This window comes from Capricornis sumatraensis, chromosome 10 (assembly GCF_032405125.1).
Source record: "Capricornis sumatraensis isolate serow.1 chromosome 10, serow.2, whole genome shotgun sequence".
NCBI classification, from domain to species: domain Eukaryota; kingdom Metazoa; phylum Chordata; class Mammalia; order Artiodactyla; family Bovidae; genus Capricornis; species Capricornis sumatraensis.
The window spans coordinates 5,252,823-5,271,734 of NC_091078.1; the positions used below are offsets into that span (position 1 = coordinate 5,252,823).

Here is an 18,912-nt window from a genome sequence, read left to right on the forward strand (position 1 = left end):
ATTTATGAGAAAGGTGAGGGGCGGGAGGGAGGTGCTGCGGGGCTGGGTAGACTGTCCTTGGCCACAGCTGAAGGAGACGATGTGGGGCCTTCAGGCGGTGCCTGTTCAATTGGAGGAAACTGCTCTCAGAGGCAAGGGATGCTGACAGAGTGCTTTTGTAAGACAGCCTGATATGCTCATAGGAGTCAGCTCTGCTTGCAGCTAGAGAAGACCCCCAAACTAGCTGTTCAGGACAGAGGAGCAGCTCTGTTGGTCCCACCCACCAGTTTCAATCAGGTTTTGTTGTTGTTTAGTTGCTAAGTTGTCTTGATTCTTTGCAACCCCATGGGCTGTGTAGCTTGCCAGGCTCCTCTGCCCATGGGATTTCCCAGTCAAGAATACTGGAGCAGGTTGCCATTTCCTTCTCCGGGGGATCTTCAGTAGGGTAAAAGATACTGGCTCAATGGAAAGACTGGAAGAGAGGCTAAGGTCTGCCAAGGGAAGATTATAACCCTCATCATGAATAAAAAGGTGAAGTGAGGAGACAGACAGCCGAGCACAGAGCTGAGGCTCAGCTGCTTAAATGTGCATGCCTCCACGGGACACTTAGTCAGTCAGTGCGTGCCCAGGCAGACTTACTCTTCTAGAAATCCTTTCTTTAGCTCTGGCCAATGAGCTAGGGGCTGCCCCCCTTTGCTTCCAAGACCCCTCATGCAGCAGCTTTCTCCTAGTACTTCTCTCATTGTTTACTTACTATTGGTTTACTTTTCTCACCACTCATCACGCATCACTATGAACCCCTTGAAGATGCCCACATTCTTGCCTTGCCTCTGTGCTTTACCAAGTACCCACTAACTAACTAGTTAACTGTGGATGGGGCATGTGGTTGAATGACTTCAGCCAGTTGCATCATTCATGATTTGGGTTTAGAGAGACACCACCTGTGAAAGGAAGATCTCCTTCACCTCTCTGCAGTGGGGGTGCTCGGACACTTTCTAGCAGTTGTGGCTGAAGAGACTAATTTGGGAAACATGCTAGATTGAGTGTGTAGCTCCTGGAGCCTTCTCTGGGTTAAGCCTTCCTTGCTCATTTGGATGGGAGTCCTATTGGATGTGAACATCTGTCTTTTGCTGACTGTTGACTTGGACCCTGGCTGGCTGGCTCTTCTTTGTTCTTTCCTTCCATGTTCCTTCCAAAGCTGTGCCCTTGGACAAGAGGGTGAGTGCCCCTGGATGACGACAGTTTGGTTCCATGATTAGTTGGGCCCTCTTGCAAGCCTCCAAAAAGCCTTGCTGCTGCTGCTGCTAAGTCGCTTCAGTCATGTCCAACTCTGTGTGACCCCATAGACGGCAGCCCACCAGGCTCCCCCATCCCTGGATTCTCCAGGCAAGAACACTGGAGTGGGTTGCCATTTCCTTCTCCAATACATGAAAGTGAAAAGTGAAAGTGAAGTTGCTCAGTCGCATCCGACTCTTAGCAACCCCAGGGACTACAGCCTACCAGGCTCCTCCATCCATGTGATTTTCCAGGCAAGAGTACGGGAGTGGGGTGCCATTGCCTTCTCCGCCAAAGAGCCTTAGATAGGTTTATTCACTCTGAAATATGATGGTAGTACCTCCCATGTGTTAGTGAGCTTGGAAATTTTCCTTGAAAGAGGGAATGATCATTAAAGATGTGTAAAGATGGGCAATAGATCCCTGTACACAGACCCATGGCTGTGAGTGGTGAGGGATGGAAGCCATGGGTCTGGTTCGGCAAAGATGGCAGCAGTGTTTTGGCGATGTCAACAGTGACCTCTACCGGGACAGAAATGGTCATGAAGCCATTAGCATTGGGGCTGCCTGCTTGTATTCCAGAACTGCTCCCTGAGCCTCTGACCAGGGGCACTGTCATGAATAAATACCAAGAGGAGAGAGGAAATCTCCATTTCAAATGTGGGGATGAAACAGTCGTGCTGAACTCCTTGGCAGTTACACATCCATTCTAGGCTCATGGAAACGGCAGTAATTTAGAACAGTTCCAGTATTTAGAATCAACTGTGTAATTCATCCTGATGTTTCCCATTCATCAAAGACTTGTGTTTGTTTGTATTACCATGAGAAAAATAAAAACTGTGGGAAAAAAAAGATCCCCCTTCCTTTCATCGCAGGCAAATTACGGCAGAGTTACAACCCTTGGGGCCCTTCAAGCAAAGGAACATCTTGCTTCAATTAGATATAAATAATGAACAATAATTAGAAAGATTTCTTCATCAAATTTGTTATTTTATGTTTTCTTTCATCTGTAATGCATTGAAACGAATACAGAACTCTGTTTCTGGGCCATGTAGCAGGGCCTGAGGAATTCCATGGAGGGTATCTCCAGAACAGGAGAAAGCTAGCTGCGCTGCCGGCTCCTCTGTGTGCAGGCTGTGCAGGCTGGCTGCAGCCCAGCTCTAGAGCTGAGGATGCAAATACGGAGCTGCTTTGGCTCTGTCTACTGAGGACACCTGATGGCTCAGCAGGTAAAGCATCCGCCTGCAAGGCAGGAGACACAGGTTCGATCCCTGGGTCAGGAAGAACCTCTGGAGGAGGAAATGGCAACCCACTTCAGTATTCTTAAAATCCCACGGACAAAGGATCCTGGTGGGCTACAGTTTGAAGGGTTGCAAAGTGTCAGACATGACTGAGTGACGAAACACACACATACTGAGGACCCCGACCTATGATAATACTTGCTACCAGTGACTGGCCACTGAGTGTGTATCAGCCACTGCTCCAAGAACTGAGCACACACCACCTCATTTCATCTTCATAGCAACCTCTGCTATGGGCTCTACGTCTAACCCTGGCGTTTGTGTGTGTGTGTTTTGTTTTGTGTTTTATTTAAGGATATGGAAACTGAGGCTGAGAGAGGCCAGCTAACTAACAGAGGGCCCTCAGTGTTAGTGCTGATGGGATCGAGAGGCAAGGCAAGTAATTGGACTCAGAGCCTGTGCATCACGTACTCGGCTGTGTTTTCCCTGTAGTCACGGTGAGCTCTTACTGCCATAGAAACCACACAGGGTATGGAGATGGCCAGGGAGCTGAGGGATGCTGATGTCTTCCCATAGGGAAAGGCGGCTGCTGGAACTTCACGGGGTTTGTAGAAGTGTATCAGGTGGATGAGCAAGATAAAGGGATTCCAGGCAGAGGGAGCTCTGTGGTCTGGTGCCACAAATGGTGATCCTGTGGCATTTCTCCTTTTAACCTTAGCTCTGGGGTCATGTGGATACAGGTGCAGTAGCTGAAGATGAGCTCACCAGATTGAGGGTTGTGTGGATCAGGTTGAAATGATTGGGTCTTTTCGTGGAATCAGTGACTCATTGAGTGGTGGGAATGATGATTCTGGTTGATGAAAAGGAGACACAGATTTCCGGAAGACGAATAAGCAAAGGGGGATCCATTTGGAACCTGAAGAGAGAGACTGGCTCATCAGCGAGCTTTATGGTTTTTTTTTGCATTTCGATCCTATCAGCACATTGAATCAGGTACTACTCATCTTGTGTCCAATGAAAACTTTATGCCAAGTTGGTCCTCCCTGATCTGATTCCTGCTCCCTCCTCCAAAGAAGGTGCAGCTCAGTCTTCTGCTCCTTGGAGCTGATGGACATTCCTGATGCACCTGCTCCCTGCGTCATGCACCTGTCCTGAGCTACTTGCTTCTCCTCCGTGGACAACAGACGGAGGCTCTCAGAGGTGCTTTGGATTATCTTCACCACCATTTGAATAACCATCAACACTCCGGAGTCAAGAAGCTCATATGCAAACCCAGATTCCTTTCTTTATTCAAAAACATTAGGGGGAGATGCTTCAGTTCAGTTCAGTTCAGTTGCTCAGTCGTGTCTGACTCTTTGCGACCCCATGGACTGTAGCGCACCAGGCTTCCCTGTCCATCACCAACTCTCACAGTTTACTCAAACTCATGTCCATTGAGTCAGAGAAGCCATCTAACCACCTCATCCTCTGTTGTCCCCTTCTCCTGCCTTCAATCTTTCCTAGCATCAGGGTTTTTTCAAATGAGTCAGTTCCAGGTAGCCAAAGTATTGGGGTTTCAGCTTCAGCATCAGTCCTTCCAATGAATATGCAGGACTGATTTCCTTTAGGATGGACTGATTGGATATCCCTGGCGTCCAAGGGACTCTCAAGAGTCTCCAACACCACAGTCAAAAACATCAGTTCTTCTGCACTCAGCTCTCGTTATAGTCCACCTCTCACATCCATACATGACTATTGGAAAAACCATAGCTTTGACTAGATGGACCTTTGTTGGCAAAGTAATGTCTCTGCTTTTTAATATGCTATCTAGGTCAGTCATAGCTTTTCTTCCAAGGCATAAGCGTCTTTTAATTTCATGGCTGCAGTCACCATCTGCAGTGATTTTGGAGCCCAGAAAATAAAGTCTGACGCTGTTTCCACTGTTTCCCCATCTATTTGCCATGAAGTGATGGGACGAGATGCCGTGATCTTAGTTTTCTGAATGTTGAGCTTTAAGCCAACTTTTTCACTCTCCTCTTTCACTTTCATCAAGAGGCTCTTTAGTTCCTCTTCACTTTCTGCCATAAGGGTGGTGTCATCTGCATATTTGAAGTTATTAATATTTCTCCCGGCAATCTTGATTCCAGCTTGTGCTTCATCCAGGCTAGCATTTCTCACAATGTACTCTGCATATAAGTTAAATAAGCAGGTGACAATATACAGCCTTGACATACTCCTTTCCCCAAATGGAACCAGTCTGTTGTTCCACGCCCAGTTCTAACTATTGCTTCTTGATCTGCATTACAGATTTCTCAGAAGGCAGGTCAGGTGGTCTGTTATTCCCGTCTCTTTCAGAATTTTCCACAGTTTATTGTGATGCACACAGTCAAAGGCTTTGGCATAGTCAATAAAGCAGACGTAGGTGTTTTTCTGGAACTCTCTTGCTTTCTCAATGATCCAACAGATGTTGACAATTTGATCTCTGGTTCCTCTGCCTTTTCTAAATCCAGCTTGAACATCTGGAATTTCACAGCTGACATATTGTTGAAGCCTGGCTTGGAGAATTTTGAGCATTACTTTGGTAGCGTGTGATATGAGTGCAGTTGTGCAGTGGTTTGAGCATTCTTTGGCATTGCCTTTCTTTGGGACTGGAATGAAAACTGACCATTTCCAGTCCAGTAGCCACTCCTGAGTTTTCCAAATTTGCTGGCATATTGAGCGCAGCGCTTTCACAGCATCATCTTTTAGGATCTGAAATAGCTCAACTGGAATTCCATCACTTCCGCTAGCTTTGTTCATAGTGATGCTTCCTAAGGCCCACTTGACTTCACATTCCAGGATGTCTGGCCCTAGGTGAGTGATCACACCATTATGGTTATCTGGGTCATGAAGATCTTTTTTGTATAGTTCTTATGTGTATTCTTGCCACCTCTTCTTAACATCTTCTGCTTCTGTTAGGTTCATACCATTTCTGTTCTTTATTGTGCCCATCTTTGCATGAAAAGTTCCGTTTGTATATCTAATTTTCTTGAAGAGATCGCTAGTCTTTCCCTTTCTATTGTTTTTCTCTATTTCTTTGCGTTGATCACTGAGGAAGGCTTTCTCATCTCTCTTTGCTATTCTTTGGACCTCTGCATTCACATGGGTACATCTTTCCTTTCCTCCTTTGCCTTTTGCTTCTCTTCTTTTCATATCTCTTATGAAAGCTTACGGTAAGGCCTCCTCAGACAACCGTTCTGCCTTTTTTGCATTTCTTTTTCTTGGGGATGGTCTTGATCAGTGCCTCATGTACAATGTCACAGACCTCTGTCCATAGTTCTTCAGGCACTCCCTCTATCAGATCTAATCCCTTGAATCTGTTTGTCACTTCCACTATATAATCATAAGGGATATGATTTAGGTCATGCCTGAATGGTTTCCCTGGTGGCTCAGATGCCTGAAATGCAGGAGACCTGTGTTCAATCCCCGAGTCAGGAAGATCCCCTGGAGAAGGAAATGGAAATCTACTCCAGCACTCTTGCCTGGAAAATCCCATGGTTGAAGGAGCCTGATAGGTTACAGCCCATGGGGTCACAAAGAGTCGGACATGACTAAGAGACTTCACTTTCACTTTCTTTGAATAGTCTGTTGGTTTTCCCTACTTTCTTCAATTTAAGTCTGAATTTGGCAATACGGGCAGATGCTTGGAAGCCAACAGTTGGGTGGAATTCCAGAACAGCTGCAAGCTTTGGAGGAGACATGCCTCTTCATGCACACAGTCTCTGAGTGTGTGCCCACCATATGCCAGCTCTGAATGTCAGAGAACAGGCACTGTTGCTGGTCTTGCCATGGTGTTTCTCTTTCCTTTTGCAGGCATTTGAGTTGGAGCCCTCAGTGTACAGCCTCCTGTGTTGCCATCATTCTTCTGTTATGACGGTCTGTCTATGTGTTTCTACAGTTAAACTCTAAGCTCCTCGAGGGCAGGATTCATGTCTTATTCATCCTTTTGTCTCTCAGGCTCAGTGGCTCAGCACAGCACCTGGTTTTAGGCATTTAATGGCATTACTGAATTAATCTACAGGGAAGAAAAGTAACTTGGATAGAATGAGATCCTGGCAAGTCATGTTCCGGGCCTTGGGCCTCATGCTGCTGGGGTTTGGGAGTGAAGGATGTGGACAGTGGACCACACCTGGCTCCCACCTCAGGCGGGCCTTGTGTGGGTCCCCACAGGGTGCCCCATGTACCCATGTTTCACATCCATGTTGTATTTTAGGACGTTCCAGGACCTGTCCAAGCAAGTGGAGATGTCTTACGGCACTGTCCGGGATTCTGCTGTGTACGAGTACTTCCGAGCCAAGGGCACCAACCCTCTGGAGCAAGACAGCACGTTTGCTGAGCTCTGGCGGACCATCAGCAAGAATGGAGGGGCTGACAACTGTGTGTCCAGTCCTTCGGAAGGCATCAGGAAGGTAGGTGGGAGCTGGCCACCCAGGCATGTGTGTGCTGTGACAGGGGCCATAAGGCCTGTCATCCTTGCGGTAGGAGACACCCTCCTAGAGGCATCTCCTTTGAGTACCCCTGTCACCTGCAGGGTGACTCATCTTCAGCAGCTTCAATAGGCATTTTTCATAGACATGTGGGTAAAGAGGCTTACATTCTTCAGGTAGATGCCCATTTTTGGCAAGAGAGGCAAAGGGGCTGGCAGAAGGGAAACTTAAGGCCCTTCTAAGTTTCCAAAGGATCAGGGAAGGGCAGGGAGGTTAAGCCCAAGACCTGGATCTCCCTCTTCCTGGGTTCACAGAATGGTGGTACAGAGGGGTCTGCCCACCCCAAGTAAGAACACTCAATAAAAGCAGACGCAGAGGACCAGGGGAGAGGGAGAGGAGGTGGGGACAGGGTTCAGGGAAGGGTGGGCGCCATTTGGGACCATGCTGTGAGCAGAGGTGTGCTTGGGAGGCGGTGGTCAGGACAGCAAGCCCAGCACGGAGGCTGAATGGGGGCGGGGTGGAGCTGCGGGAGCACTGCGTGAGAAGAGCCCACGCCAGAGAGGACGGGCGGGAGAGATGAACCCGCTCTGCAGAGATGGTTAGACGTTGCTAATTTATTTCAGTGAGTTTCCACAGGGACCCAAATTAATCGTGATTGTCCCATTATGCAGATGAGACTCAGACGTGGGTCACACTCCTCATTAGGTTCTCATGCCTGGGGTTCCAGACTGAGGGGTTTGGTGTTTATCCTCCCCGTGCGGCAGAACATGTGAAGGTCACAGTGGGATGAAGGCAGATGTCGTAAGGATGTCTCGGGTGGTGGCACCTTCTTCTCAGTGACCCTCACGTACAGAGGCTACTTACTCTTGGTCATTAGTGAACAATACAAGAAAGATGTGCACAGCGCCCAGCACTGCTGTCTCTCTGGGTGGACCTCTGCCCAGCCCGTCTTGCTCAGCATCTCTTCCCTTCTGTTCTCTATTCAAGCTGCCCCACCACTTCTGCAGAATCTTCACACATTCACATGCATTCACACACACGCTCGCACATGCATGCATGCACTCATCCAGCCTGCCTCGGTGTGTCTTACATTTCCCTACCGATCAATGCTACCTCTGCAGAACATTCCTACAGGCTCTCTCTCACACGTAGTCGCTCATGCACGTGCTCCCACTACACACACACACACACACACACACACACACACACACACATGCGCTCACATATATTCACACACACACACGCGCGCGCGCACGCGCACACCTGTGTTCTACATCCCTGGTCATTTGGCAATCCCTTGGGTTTACTGTGGACTTCCCAGGTGGCACAGTTGTAAAGAATCTGCCTGCAAATGCAGGAGACACAAAAGGCACAGGTCTGATTCCTGGGTCTGGAAGATCCCCTGGATGAGGAAATGACTACCCTCTCCAGTATTCTTGCCTGGGAAATATCATTGACAGAGGAACCTGGTGGGCTACAGTCCACGGAGTCACAAAGAGTTTGACATGGCTGAGCACGCACACACACGCCCTGGCCTTGCTGCAGAGGGCCGTGGGTATAAGGAGGAGTCTCCAGAAAGTTTCAAGGCTACTAGAGTCTACCCACCTTGCTCTTCATGATGAGAAAAGCCCTCAGTAGTTTGCCAGCCCCTGTCAAGAATGGGTCCAGGGAGAGAGGCAGAGCCTGAGACCTGCTTCAGAAGCCACGGGCCTGGCTCCTGGCATGGTGTCTTGAGGCAGGCCTCTGCGTGATCAAGGAGTCCCTGTGGCCTGCATGCCCACAGGGCAGTCAGCTCAGGGTGGCTTCTCCCCGTCGTTTAGCAGAGTTAAGCAGTGAGTGTCTGGGCTCTGGAGCCTGGCACATCTGCGTGTGAATCCCCGTTCCACAGCTCCCCGGTGCTGTTTACATTGAGCACCCCAGTCTTCTTGTCAAACCTCTAGGTGTTAAGAGAAGCCTGGTCAATTTCGCATTTGGGGGGGTCTCTTTAGACACTTGAAACATTTAAAAGGACATGTTGTGGTAGATTTGGAATGTTTATATGTAACCAAGGGATATCATAACAAAAACAATAGAATGCAGCATAGACGTGCTAGTCCTGTGCTCACGAGGTTTATTAAAACTTCTTATGTCCTCGTGCACGAAGAAATACGGCGCTCTCACCTCGAGCTGCTGGGTCTTCTTTCATGCCTGACAGTGGATCTTTGTGGCTGTAGGTGACCTCATTTGCGGATAATGAATACAAAGTTGATTTAAGGCCTTTTATAAATGTAAGACTTGAGCCAAATGGCCTTTGAGTTTCCCTTCTCTGCTTTCTTTGTCTCTCATGGAGAGCCAATACCGCCATCCAAACTGGATGCTTATGAAGATTCATTGCAACAAGGCTACAAAAAGAACTTCTAAAAGAAAAGACACAGCTTTTGACTTCATCAAACTTCCGTTCATTACAAGACCCTTTATAAAGAAAATATAAAGGCAAGTCACACACCAGGAGTGAATATTTACAATGCATGCAACCCATATAGGATTAATATCCTAAATGGATATCACATGAAAACCTTTTACAAATGAATAAGGAAAGTTCAAACAATTTAATAGAAAAATGAGCAAAAGACTTGTGCAGGACTTTCACAGAAGAGGTATCACGTATGGTCAGTAATCATGTGAAGAGATGTTCAAAGTCATTAGTGTTTCCAGAAAATGAAAATCAAGACCATAAAGTTATATCACTTTATATCAATTAGACTTGCCCCAAAGGAGAGGTGGTGGAGAAGACTGAGTAACAGGTGGTTAATTGCTGGCGGGGGTGTACTCAGTACTGCCACTTTGAAAACCAATTGTCATTCTCTTAGAAAATGGAGTTTTTCATACCCACTGACCCAGCAATTCCACCCCTATGTGTCCATCCCAAACAAACCTCTGTAGCACCTCAGACAAAAGAAAGGCCATGGTAGCATTGCTTATAGAGCCAGCATTCTGGAAGCAGTCCGAATGAGCATTAACAAGTTTAGAAATAAGTAAGACCTGCAGGGAAATGACTAAACCACAGCTGCATGCAATTGTGTGGGTGCATCTTAATAAATACTGTAGAAGAGAGTGAGTGACAGCTGCTCAGCTGTGTCTGACGCTGTGCGACCCCACGGACTGCAGGTGCCCCTGTCCGTGGAATTATCTGGCCCATAATACTGGAGCAGGCAGCCGTTCCTTTCTCCAGGGGATCTTCCCAACCGAGGGATCGAACCTAGGTCTCTCGCATTGCAGGTGGATTCTTTACCAGCTGAGCTACTAGGAAAGCCCAAAAGAAAAATATTAAAGGCAATTTCACATGGGTCAACTGATAGAAAATAAGTCAACATAGCAACCTCTTCAGTTCAGTTCAGTTGCTCAGTCATGTCTGACTCTGCGACCCCATGAACTGCAGCATGCCAGGCCTCCCTGTCCATTACCAACCCTCAGAGTCCACCCAAACTCACGTCCATTGAGTCGGTGATGCCATCCAACCATCTCATCCTCTGTCGTCCCCTTCTCCTCCTGCCCTCAATCTTTCCCAGCATCAGGGTCTTTTCCAATGAGTCAGCTCTTTGCATCAGGTGGCCAAAGTACTGGAGTTTGAGCTTCAACATCAGTCCTTCCAATGAACACCCAGGACTGATCTCCTTTAGGATGGACTGGTTGGATCTCCTTGCAGTCTAAGGGACTCTCAAGAGTCTTCTCCAACACCACAGTTCAAAAGCATCAATTCTTCGGTGCTCAGCCTTCTTTATAGTCCAACTCTCACATCCATACATGACCACTGGAAAAACCATAGCCTTGACTAGATGGACCTTTGTTGGCAAAGTAATATCTCTCTTTTTAATATGCTGTCTAGGTCGGTCATAACTTTCCTTCCAAGCAGTAAGCATCTTTTAATTTCATGGCTGCAATCATCATCTTCAGTGATTTTGGAGCCCCCCAAAATAAAGTCAGCCACTGTTTCCACTGTTTCCCCATCTATTTCCCATGAAGTGATGGGACTGGATGCCATGATCTTAGTTTTCTGAATGCTGAGCTTTAAGCCAACTTTTTCACTCTCCTCTTTCACTTTCATCAAGAGGCTCTTTAGTTCCTCTTCACTTTCTGCCATAACGGTGGTGTCATGTGCATAGCTGAGGTTATTGATATTTCTCCCAGTAATCTTGATTCCAGCTTGTGCTTCCTCCAGCCCAGCATTTCTCATGATGTACTCTGCATATAAGTTAAATAAGCAGGGTGACAATATACAGCCTTGATGTACTCCTTTTCCTATTTGGAACCAGTCTGTTGTTCCATGTCCAGTTCTAACTGTTGCTTCCTGACCTGCATACAGATTTCTCAAGAGGCAGGTCAGGTGGTCTGGTATTCCCATCTCTTTCAGAATTTTCCACAGTCTATTGTGATCCACACAATCAAAGGCTCTGGTGTAGTCAATAAAGCAGAAGTAGATGTTTTTCTGGAACTCTCTTGCCTTTTCCATGATCCAGCAGATGTTGGCAATTTGATCTCTGGTTCCTCTGCCTTTTCTAAAACCAGCTTGAACATCTGGAAGTTCACGATTCACGTATTGCTGAAGCCTGGCTTGGAGAATTTTGAGCATTACTTTACTAGCATGTGAGATGAGTGCAATTATGTGGTAGTTTGAGCATTCTTTGGCATAATGTATAAAACACAGGCATACATATATCCAAAGTAAGGGTAAAATGTAAGACTCAGGGTAGTGGTTACTACACATGGGAAAGTCAGAGCAAGACAAAAGAGAGAAGTATATTATTGGATAGAAGTCTGAGTCAGTGTTAGCTGTACAGTCACAGGTTTTTTGTTTTTATCTTTTATTTCTCATTATGAACCAAAGTTTGTGATTATTCTTATTCTTTGCACCTACCTATTTTTTTGGATAAATAATTCCAGGCTAGCCGGGCAGAGTTTGGCTCCCAGACCACGCCAGCTCCCTTCTCTCCTAGCAGGCACCCAGGTACATGCCTCCTGTCACTCCTGGAGTACATGAAGAAGGCAGACACCACCAGTGAAGCCCTCTGGAGCACAATAAATCTGGAAATGGGTCCTCAGAGAAGCATCTTCCCATCATCCTATTTACATCATCCTCTGGTGATATTTAGAGTCTTACTCATGAATAAAAAAAATGTTAAAGAGTAAGTGGTGGAAAATGCAAATAAGAGATTCTTTATAAATGCCGAAAGCTTCATGGTACAGAATCTAATCTTTTTCCAATACAGAGTTGCTTTTATGATACCTTCCTTTTATTAACCCCAAGCCAGCCTTGGAGGTCACAAATCTCCCTCTTGCATTTGGATCTTTAAGGAAAAGAAACAAACAAACAAACAATCTGTCAGCCCTAGGCAAATGTTAAGGGTTTTATAGCTGGTGTCATATAAGTGAGTGTATAGTGCTGTCAGAAAGCAGAGTGCACTGCATTTTTTTTTACTGCAAGGAGTGCTCAGATTCGTTCTCAAACCCTCCTTCTCCAAGTGCCTGTTTGGGTGGCTACTGTGCCTACATGCTTATCTGAAACTTTCTCTGTCTCCTGCCCTTGTGGAACTGCCCTTACCCTCCCAGCCTATGGCTTCAAATGCCTTGTGAATCCCTGGCAGACTAGACTAGGTAGGATTATGCCCTGCGTGAGGGTTATATCTTGAATCTAGAAACTGTAAGGAAAAATCCAGCATCCTGGGAAATATGAGTATGGTCTTGGTATTCAGGGAGGTGGGACTTCTCCAAATCCCAGACAGAACTTGCTTGGGTGCAGTGCAGGCTGCCTGGCAAAGATGAGGACTGGATGCCCCCAAGGAATAACAGAGGAAACTGTCTTCGCAAAAGGAGGATGCTCCCACTTCTAATTTCAAGTTACTCATTGGTGACCTGGGTCCGTTTCCAGAGAGTGCTTGGTAGTGGAACAATGTCTAATTGCTGCTAAAGTCAAGGAGCTTGATACTATGAGTAACCTCAGAGAGCTGCTATTATTTTTTTCCTTGGGAGTGCTGTAGCTTTTAATGACTTGAAACCAATTTAGGTGGGAAATTGCTTAGCAAGAGGTGAGCACTTTTGCACAGTATCAGAACCAGAGAAAGGAATTATGTCATGGTTGCCCCCGCTACTGTGACCTACTCTTTCATGCCAGCCATCACTCAGATAAGGAGGAGGCAGCCCTTTCTGGGCCCTGGTGAAGAGAGCAGAAAGCAATTTGGAAGGGGAGAGAAGTTCTGTTTATTTATTGAAAGCCTACCATGTGCAGTTTTCAGAGCAAACCTGCCTGGCGCCCATTAATTCTCAATAAATACTGGATTGTCCCTGAATGAGTCATCTGTTTTTTTGTTGGACTGACCAGAAACACATAAATCGGCAGTGTAGTTGGCGCCATCAGTGAGCAGGTTACCCTCTGTGAATTCCCTGATGGGCAGGACAAGGGAAATAGCTTTAGAGTTGCTTTCAGACCCACCTGTTAGGAAAGAGATTCTGTTGATCCTTGGTGAGCAGAGAGACGGCTTTCATTTCCCTCAGCCACCTGCACAAACTATGATCCATGGGCTGAATCTGGCCTATCACTTGCTTTTACAAATAAAGTTTTATTAGAACACACGCTCAGTTGTTTACACAGAGTCTGTGGGCTGCTTTTCTGCTACTTAAGTACAGCTGAGTAGTTGTGGCCATATGGTCTCCAAAGCCTAAAATAGTTATTATCTGGCCTTTTATAGAAAAAGTTTTGAGGCTCCCTAGTCCAAAGCAGTGGGTGCTCCAGGGATATTTCCTGAAGGTTAATGTCATCTGATAGCTCATAGACATGTCCAGTAGCTCATCGTCTAAGCTGTGTATCATCTGAGAATGCTTGAGCACACTGAGTAGGCAGTCCTCCTCTGCCTCTCCGCCATCTAACAGCACGTAGGCACCTAGTTCCATGCCACCTCGTAGCATACAGGCTGTGTCCTTTCTCGTCCTTTTCAGGCCTAACTCGGGTGGCACACAGACTTCACCCTCACTACCCTGGACCCGGCCTCACTCCTGGCCTGGCCTAATTCCCCCCTGAAATCTGTTGAGCAGTCTCTATGTACCAGGCACTCTGATCTACGTAAATCATTCTTTGCATCCTAAACAGAACTACTTGATGGTCATTATCTCCGTCATGGAGAAATGGGACTGACCCTCAGGGAGAGTAAGTGGCTTGTTCAAGGTCACACAGATGTGAGTGAGCCACAGTACAGTCATATCTTGCTCCAACTTTGCCTCTTGCCACAGGGTTGCATCGCCATCTCCATAACCAATGTGTCTGCACCCTCCTTGCATACTGTTTGCTTGTGCCTCTATTTCCTCTTTTACACCAAAGCAGCAAGGTATATGGCTGGCTCCCATGTTTAAAAGCCTTACCTCTCTTTCCCTGTGACATAGCAGAGGTTATTTAGGTCTGCAATTGTATCTTTTGATTTCCCAATTATTAAAAATAGCAATTAGAGAAACTCTGGGATGCAGAATGGAGCTGGCAAGTGGTTTGAATTTATATGATAATAACTATGTCACATGAAATCAGACTTTAAATGTTGTTGGCGGGACTTTATTCTTCTTGAGCTTGATCAACTCTCTCAAGTAACATCTAGCCATAACACAGTTTCTGTGCAGTGCCAGGGCTGACCCAAGCTGCCAATTTATGAAGAGTTTTCATAAATCAGACCTAATATTTAATAACATTGTCAAATAGAATATAGTTTAATAGTTTAAATGTCAGTCTTCACAGCTCACTGGGCTCTTTGAATAAATAGACAAGTAGCCAGATTCAGACCCTGTGGCTGGAGACAGTATTTTTCTGAGGGAAGTTACTGTGGAGTCGAGCAATCGTAACAGAAGGTGGTTTTTTTCCACTCAGTAAATATCGCTGAGGTCATAAAGTGTGAATGCAAATACAGGAAGAAAACGGGCTCACAAATCTTATTTATTTCCACACTGATCTAATGCTTGCCCTGGCGCCAGATTGCGTGTGGGTATCACCCATCAACACCTCCCTTTCTTTCTTTCCTGGGGCTCTCTGCTTTGTGACAGGGGGTGCTCTCATTGTGTACACTCCCCACTGAGTGCCAGGGACCATACCTTATGCAGAAAAGGTGGGCCCTAGAAGTACTACAGTCTTCCATGGGGGGATCAGGAATTTTGATGCCCCACATTTGGAAGGAGAGACGTGAGGAAGCATTCTGGTTCCATGACATAGTAGATGTCCTTATGGAGGAGCAGGAAGAGGCTTATCTGGGATGACACTTCTTTGTGTTTGGGAGATGCTGGGTTCAATGATCAGGAAGATTTTGTCAAGTCAATGAAAGGGACCATTGATGCAGGTCTGACCCCATTCCCTGCCGTGCCGCCCCACCCCCACCCCCACCACCTGCAACAAAAAGGGCTGATACAAACTAGGCAACCCTGTACAGTGGAAACCAGCAACTCTGTTAGCAGCGGTAGGCCTTGTGGGCATGCCCCAAGACACACGTTCTGTCCTTTTCCTGCTTCCAAGTCAATGCAGATTGGGGATTCCAGATGCCTCATTCTTCTCAGACACTCACATTGGATAATCATCCATCTCTATTCTTTTGCACTTGTTCAAAAGGTACTATATCCTTTTTGCAAGTTCAATGATCTCTTTGTCCATTTATTTGCTAATTCATCTATTCAAGACATGTAATTTGAATAGTTTCCACCTAAGAGCTTGGAGATGTGAATTTAAGTTCCACTTTCCACCAGATTTAATCAGTGGCTTTGGTCAAGAGAATCCACCTCTCTGGGCTACCTGTGAGACCAAGACAAGCCTGCCCGGGTTAGTTGTGTTTACCAGTGCAGAAGTGGTTCCACTCTGGTACAGTGTCCAGTGTGGACTCCGGTGGTACAGCTGACATTGAGTAGATGTCAGCAAATTGCCTTAGCACTTGCTATATATTAGACAAAGAGCATGATAAAAATATGAAGACAACAGCACTTAGTCTTTTTATGAGGTATAATTGACAAACAATAAAACTCACGTACATTAAGTGTTTATTTCATGGGTTTAGACTAATGTATACAACTGCGTAATCACCACTCCAAAACAAGATACAGTCATCCTTCAGTATCTGAGGGGGATGTGTTCCAGGACACTGCAGATACCAAAACTCATGGATATTCAAGTCCCTTATATAAAATGGGTAGTATTTGCATATAACTGCAAGCATCCTGCTGTATGCTTTAAATAATCATCAGTCATTATAAGGTTACTTGCAATACCTAATACAATGTAAATGCTATGTAAATAGTTGTAAATACAATGTAAATGAAATGCAAATCAGTGCCAACAAGCAACAAATTCAAGTTTTTCTTTTTGGGATTTTCTGAAATTGTTTTTTTTTTTTTTTATTTTTCATCATACACAGTGGTTGAATTCACAGTGCGGAACCCACAGATACAGAGGGCCAAATGTGTAGAACATTTCCATCATCTTCAACAGTTTTCTCATGTTACTTTCTAGAAACGTCTCCCCCTGACCTCAACAGCAACCAGTATGAATTTCTGGTGGGCTTCCCATGTGGCGCTAGTGGTAAAGAACCAGCCTGCCAATGCAGGAGACACAAGAGACATGGGTTCCATTCCTGGGTCGGGAAGATCCCCTGGAGGAGGAAATGACTACCCGCTTCAGTATCCTGGCCTAGAAAATCCCATGGGCAGAGGAGCCTGGCAGGCTACAGTCCATGGGGTTCAATGAGTTGGACACAGCTGTGCGACTGAGGACGTGAGGCACTTGATGAATTTCTGGTGCATGAGTGCTTGTTCAGTCGTTCAGTCGTGTCTGCCTCTTTGTGACCCCATGGACTGTAGCCAGCCAGGCTCTTCTGTCCATGGGATTTTCCAGGCAAGAATACTGGAGTGGATCGCCATTTCCTCCAGGGGATCGTCTGACCCAGGGGTCAAGCCATGTCTCCTGCATGGTGGGAGGATTCGTTACCACTGAGCCACCTGGGAAGCCACAGATTATATTTACATGTTCTTGCACCATTTATTTAAAATACTTATATTTAATTAACAAATGACTAGATGCTTTGATTGAAAATCAATTGGGCATATGTGTTTCTAGATTCTAGATTCTCTCTTCTGTTGCACTGATCTATTCTTATGCTAATAAAAAGTCTTAATCACTATAATAATTCTTTAAATCAGACTGTGCTTTCAACTAAGAATATTTGGAGAGTTCTAGAACTTTTGCACTTCCATTTAAATTTTATAATCATCTTGTCAGTTTCCTTAAAAAAACTTGAGATTTTTGGTAGCTATTACATTGAATCTATAGATATTTGGAAGGAAAGTTATAACCTTACACTGTTGAGTTTTTAAATATGTAAACATAGTTTTTCCTTTTAAAACATCAACTTTTGATATTATTGACTTTTCTCAGTTGTTTTATCTTATTGATTCAGATTTTTGGTAATTTTTTTTCTTGTGTCTGTGCTTGTTACCGAAAGGTATGCATGGGGGTGTCTGGCTGCTCATCACTCAAAAGCCAGTAAACAGGCCACGTTGGTGGAAAGGAAAGTTTGCTTTATCTCTGATGCCGGCAACTGGCAGGGGGGAGGGTGGCAGACATCTGTCCAAAGGCCGACTCCCCCACCCCTGGGAAGCAGGGGGTGAGAGCTTTTATAGACAGAGTGGGGAGCGGGCTACATGCAGAAACGGCACAGTCATCTCTAACAGTCGTCTTCCGATTGGGCATCAGTGGTCTGACTGGCATCATCTTGGTTGTTTAGATACAGTTCATCGTCAGTTTTGGGTCCGTTTGTTCCCATTTCTTTGTGCTCGGTTCTCGGAACTGTGGCAGCTCGTGTCCTGGGTCCAGTGTGGCCATCATGTGCTTAGCTTCTCCGCCTGGTGTTCTGGTATCCATAAGACGGCTCACGAGATGTGGCTCAGAATATTATCTACAGCTCTTGAGAAGGAACTGAAGGTCCTTACTATTCTTTATGACCACATCACTATGATTTAGTCTCCTTTGACTGTTTCCTTTGTTTCAGCATTTCTTGCTTCTCTGATTAAACTTATTTTTTGACTAAAGTTTTCCACCGGCAAAAGGCAGGCAGAGGACAGGGTGGAGAGGCAAGGACCATATGGTCCTGCTCCGCTTCATGCTCAGACGCTCAGTCGTGTCTGACTCTTTGGGACCATGGACTGTAGCCTGCCAGGCTTCTTTGTCCACGGGATTCTCCAGGCAAGAATACTGGAGTGGGTTGCCATTTACTCCTCCAGGGGATTTTCCTGACCCGGGGATTGAGCCCGCATCTCCCGCATGTCCCCGGCATTGCCGGTGTATTCTTTTACTACTGAGCCACCAGGGAAGCCCAGTACAAGTATTTAAAGCTATACATTTCCCTCTAAGCACTGTTTTAGCTGAATTCCATGAACTTTTATATGCTGTGTTTTCATCAGCATCGAGTTCAGAACCTAAAGCATTGGACTTAGCTGTTGCTTTTTTTCCCCAAGGTATCCCTATTGAGTTCTGAAGGATAAAAAAACAGCTGTGATTTAGTGTGGAAAAGGGTAGGAGAACAGAAATGAAATATTTATTCTGCTTAGTGAGGTTAGGAAAGCTTCCTAAGCTAGTCCTGTCATGTACCTACATATTACAATCCAGACTCCTCAATTCCTTTTCAGTTTTGAAAACACAAATGTGAGAATGTGAGAGAAAACTGACAAGCAGGAAATAAAATACATAGAAAAAATAAGGGAAACCAGAGAGGCAGAAAGCAGAGTGGAATACCATGAGAACAAAACCCATTTTTATTTCTACTAAATGTATAGTTTCCTTGTAGGAGAATGACGGCAGTGGGATTTTCATTGTTTAACAGTTGCTATCTGCAGAACCCCTTCTCTGGGTCTCCGGCAGAGTTCTGAGTGTTTTGATCTTGTAATACAGTTGAGCCTTCCTCACATGATTTAAATCTGTGAAGTGAA

General features: G+C 45.7%; 1 protein-coding gene across 1 annotated transcript in view; it reads left to right on the forward strand.

The window, feature by feature from the left end:
• The window catches only part of GRID1 (glutamate ionotropic receptor delta type subunit 1), a 685,207-nt gene that overhangs the window by 634,591 nt on the left and 31,704 nt on the right, over positions 1 to 18,912 (forward strand). The window contains exon 13 of the mRNA XM_068982608.1: positions 6,726 to 6,921. Within this exon, the coding sequence (XP_068838709.1) occupies positions 6,726 to 6,921 (196 nt within the window). The remainder of the gene's footprint in view (positions 1 to 6,725; positions 6,922 to 18,912) is intronic.